General features: G+C 36.3%; 1 protein-coding gene across 1 annotated transcript; it reads right to left on the bottom strand.

Moving 5' to 3' along the window:
- Nucleotides 1-563: 563 nt before the first annotated feature.
- On the bottom strand, nucleotides 564-1,823 carry LOC134228879 (uncharacterized). Its single transcript, XM_062710572.1, has 3 exons — nucleotides 1,273-1,823; nucleotides 977-1,058; nucleotides 564-823 (listed from the first exon to the last, which is right to left on the bottom strand). The coding sequence occupies exons 1-3, from the start codon at nucleotides 1,567-1,569 to the stop codon at nucleotides 564-566; spliced, it is 639 nt and encodes a 212-aa protein (XP_062566556.1). The 5' UTR covers nucleotides 1,570-1,823.
- Between the last annotated feature and the right edge of the window lie 2,510 nt (nucleotides 1,824-4,333).

The following is a 4,333-nucleotide window of genomic DNA, read 5'->3' as shown; positions in this document are numbered from 1 at the left end:
ACATCCCATACTTGATCGAGTGAAAATAATCCAATGATTACAATTGGATTAATTTTATTCTTACATCTTTTTCCTTAATCCAATTACATTCACAAGTGAAAAAGGATTTTACGGATTTTATCTTATCACACCTTATAGTTTTTAGCTAATCTGAACAGAATATCATATTTTTAATCCACCATTTCATTTATTTCCTTTACACCCATTGTCAATTTTATTGTCCACTAGACCGGAATATTTCTCTAATTTTCTGTATACACTGTTAAGATTTTAGCTTGTTTTGCACAATTTCCTTTAATAAACCAGTGCTTTTAACCAAGTCATTCCTCCTTTGATATAGAAAATTAAGAATTAAAAAAAAAGAAGTCAAACGTATTATCAATTTATTTGTGTGTTGTTACATACTGTCACAAACTATTTACTCATTATTCATTGTTTCGTTTTAAACCTGCTTAAAGTATGTACATGGAAAATATAATAGTATAACATGAATAAAATAACAAATAATTTACAGGGAAACAGCACTAATATTTACAAAAGTCCATAAAGACACTCAAATCTGCTCAATGTCCGTAACGCTGTGGCACTTTTCGGATCCTCGTTGAGCGGCGAATTGCGCGGACTGGCTGCGGCGGCGGGGTGGATTTAAATTCTCGCATGATGCTAAACTCCTGAACATTAAATTCTTGCACGGATTCAGTGTCAATACGAATTAGAGAATTTCTCTTTTGGAAAAGTCTCCTAATCAACAGAACAGTTCCGCATATAACACAGATCACTACAAGGCCTGTCATGATCCCCGTCGCAATGATCCAGGGACTGTCTGAAATTATTTATACTTTTATTGAAATTGATTTCGAATTGAATTCCATTGATCTGATAAAAATTATGTAAAAGTTTTTTTTTTTTTTTCTTTTCCACAATGTATAGAATGGTAAAATAACACGTTTTGTTTAATATGTAAAGTTTTACTTACTAAATGCCACCGCTGCAGATTCGGTAAGGACAGATGTCAACGATTTTGTTGTGTCGTAGCTAGCCTCTGTCGTACCAAAATACTGCAATTAAATAAAAAAAAAAAATTATCATTACTGTTTACATTAAATGTTTACAAGTCTTGCACAATGATATTACCGTCTTAAGATTTTAATCTAATTATTTTCAATAATGTGACAAGAATTTAAAAAACATAACGGGAAAAGTTATTTAATTCAAAATAATATTTAGAATTAAGATTGACCCCTATGATGAAAAAAGAAATTAAAAAATTACCTTGCAAAATTTGTCTTTCAACATGAGTGTTGTGCCCCTGGTCAGTTTAAAGTCATCACACGTCATATCTGTATTTAGGATCTGGATCTTCTGGAGTGTGGGGAATCTGCTCAAGTCTATCATCTGGCCTGTGGTCGCTGCATTGTCGATAGACATCATGGAAACTCTGATGCCTCTTTGCAAAGTTGAAACGGCATGTTGCAAGTTACTGCAGTGCAAAGTCTCACTTGTAATACTGCACGACCTAACGACTGCTACAGTGGTTAAAATTAAAAACGCCAACATCATCTTCTGCATCTCTGTCTCTTGCTCTTCTGGACTGGAATAACGGTGCTGAAGCCGCTGGTCTTATATACTAGCGCTACCCAGACACTTGTATATTGCGCTACCCAGACACTTGTTTATTCCAGCTGTAGAGTCGGGTCGCTGGTCGTGTGATGTCTCCGAGACGAGCAAAGCGGACTCTTTGTCGGTACATTAGAGAGAACCGCTCTCTTTCTCCCAAGACGAACAAAGAATACAGTTAAAATCGGTAAACTTAAATAACAATATACACAGGGAAAAGTGGCTCGCATGATTTTCATGCGATTGCCTTTTCGCATGAATTTCGTGCGAAAACCATATAAAAACCATGTGAAAAGTTCCACATGCGAATTTCATGCGAATGTCCTCATATAATATTTATGCTAAATTCATGCGATTTTCATGTGACTGAAATTTTGCATGATATTCATGCGAATTCCAAATTATCAGTTTTTCATGTAAAAATCGTGCGAAATTTGCATAAATATTATGCGATATTCATATACACAAGAGAAAAGCAATGAACAAAGAAATTGAACATTTCAATATTTATTTAGGTTTTTCTGCCACATCAAGTGATACAAATTGCCAGTCTCTGATATCATATTGCTTGGATGTTCCTGGGTAATCCATTGACTTTAATGATTGTTGTGTTTACAGGCAGTTTTTTAGTACGTCTTTCTTTCAGTCTTGTGTCCTGACAAGTGTTTCCTACAAAGATTATTAATTAATTAATTAATTAATTATTTAATTATTATATTAATTATTATAAAATACTATTACCCATACTAATATTCCAATTGTTTAGGTCAAAGGGACCAATTCCTAGATTAGGATGACATTAAATACAATAAATTCAATGATATCACTTGAAAAGTCCATGTTTTGGCAACTTGAATTACTGAGTACTGGTATGTTAAATGGTACTATATGTTTAGAGCGAAACAGAAAAGACCATGTGTTTAACAGATTCATAACTGCATATTAGACTTTAAAGGGATGTGTCAGACACCATACAGTGTGTTATTGACCTAGCGACTCTATATATCGGGCTGCTATTGAACCATAAATGAGATAAAAATTTTCATTTTAATTGTGATGTACCAATTGGATGACAATAAACATGTAATTGATGGATTTTTAATATATTACAGACAACAGTAAAATACTGAAAAGATTGATTTTTTTTAAAAATCTGCACAGAATAATTAGAATACCTCAACTGTGAATAAATCAAATGCAATGTATAGTTACACTTTTTTTTGCATGGACCTCAAATTAATCCCCTAGAAGATTCAACCTTTTGTTTGACCTATGTCTAAATTATTTTATGGGATACACTTGGTCTATAAAAGTTGTGTTTACATGTGTCAGAACAAAAACACTGTCTGTGTGTTGTGTTCTGACACATATGTAGAAACTTGTAATGACAATTAGTTTAAATAAAAATAACCTTAAATTACTTACTCAAAATTTAGTAAACCTTCATATAGATGTCACTAAGCATAAAAAGGACCAGTCGATTCACCTGACTGCGTTACGTAGAACCTGAAAAAGCCGTGTGCTCTTTTCCAAGAAAAAAGCCGTCTGCCTTTTTTGTTAAAAAGAGCGCACGGCTTTTTTCTCGTGCCACAATTGCAATTACACACGCGATGTCTGCCAAAAAAGCCGTCTGCCTTTTTTCGGGCAACAATTGCAATTACACACGCGATGTCTGCCAAAAAAGCCGTCTGCCTTTTTTCGGGCCACAATTGCAATTACACACGCGATGTCTGCCAAAAAAGCCAGACGGTCTTTTTAGAAAAATAAAATCCCAACACTATACAAATTAATTCCATTTTTAAGAAGTGCACAGATGACACCACGTTTTTACTTTTTCGCACGATCCATTAATAGTGCGATCCACTAATAATTACAATGATGCATCAATTCTGAACATTGATTTTTTATTATAAAACCATTGATCCACACATGCTTGTATAGAAAATATTGCAGCAAAAGCAAATCGTCTTTTGACTTGACTAATAAAAACCGTAGTTTTCGCCGTAGTAATTTTCGTCGTCATCGTCAGAAAACACAGAACGATCTACAAAATCGTCGTTGTCATCAATGACAAAATTTGGGTCAACTACGTCTTTGACTTTGTCCTCGACTTTTTTGTCTACTACGTCTTTGACTTTGTCCTTGACTTTAATGCCGTCTACGTCTTTGTCTTCGACGATCGAAGAACAACAATTGTCTACACCGTCTCCCATGTCGTTTTTCTTTTCACCGGTCATCGAAGTGTCGATATCTTTCTCTTCGACGACGACACGTCTGCTTTCTTTCTTCTCCTTATCCTTGGCGGTCGATGAAGTATCGACGGCGGCGGCGGCGGCGGCGGCGGGGGAAGCAGCATAGGCGATAGCGGCGGACACTTCGGCGGCAGGGGAAACAGCATTAGCGGCAATAACGGTGGCAGCGGGAGTGACGGGAGAAGAAGGAGGAGGAGGGACGACAACAGCAGCATCGTCGTCGTCGTCGCAGTCGTCGTCGCAGCAGACTTCCACTCTTAAAACAAAAGTCTCGTTTCTCACGTACCGTGATCGAAAATCGGAAACAGAAATGAAATCATTCAGCAACATCGCCTCTCTCGATTTATTAGAGTACGGCGTGAGATCGTCCCTGTCCGTTATGACAATCTTTCTTGTCGAGTTTGGGCCGCCCGCTTGATTGAAAAAGGTACATTCGATCGTTTGTGCAAAAGGCCAAGAAAGCT

The sequence above is a fragment of the Saccostrea cucullata genome, unplaced genomic scaffold, assembly GCF_032062105.1.
Source record: "Saccostrea cucullata isolate Sc308-1 unplaced genomic scaffold, CSIRO_AGI_Scuc_v1 ctg5141, whole genome shotgun sequence".
Classification (NCBI taxonomy): domain Eukaryota; kingdom Metazoa; phylum Mollusca; class Bivalvia; order Ostreida; family Ostreidae; genus Saccostrea; species Saccostrea cuccullata.
The sequence above is the reverse complement of the archived record's forward strand: the minus strand, read 5'-3'. Positions and strand labels throughout refer to the sequence as shown.

Excerpts from the sequence above, each read along its gene's own strand:
- LOC134228879 (XM_062710572.1), bottom strand. The coding sequence starts at position 1,569 with ATGCAGAAGATGATGTTGGCGTTTTTAATTTTAACCACTGTAGCAGTC. Across the intron at positions 1,059-1,272 it reads TGAAAGACAAATTTTGCAAG|TATTTTGGTACGACAGAGGC; the intron begins GTAATTTTTTAA and ends ATTTAATTGCAG. Across the intron at positions 824-976 it reads ATCTGCAGCGGTGGCATTTA|ACAGTCCCTGGATCATTGCG; the intron begins GTAAGTAAAACT and ends AAATAATTTCAG.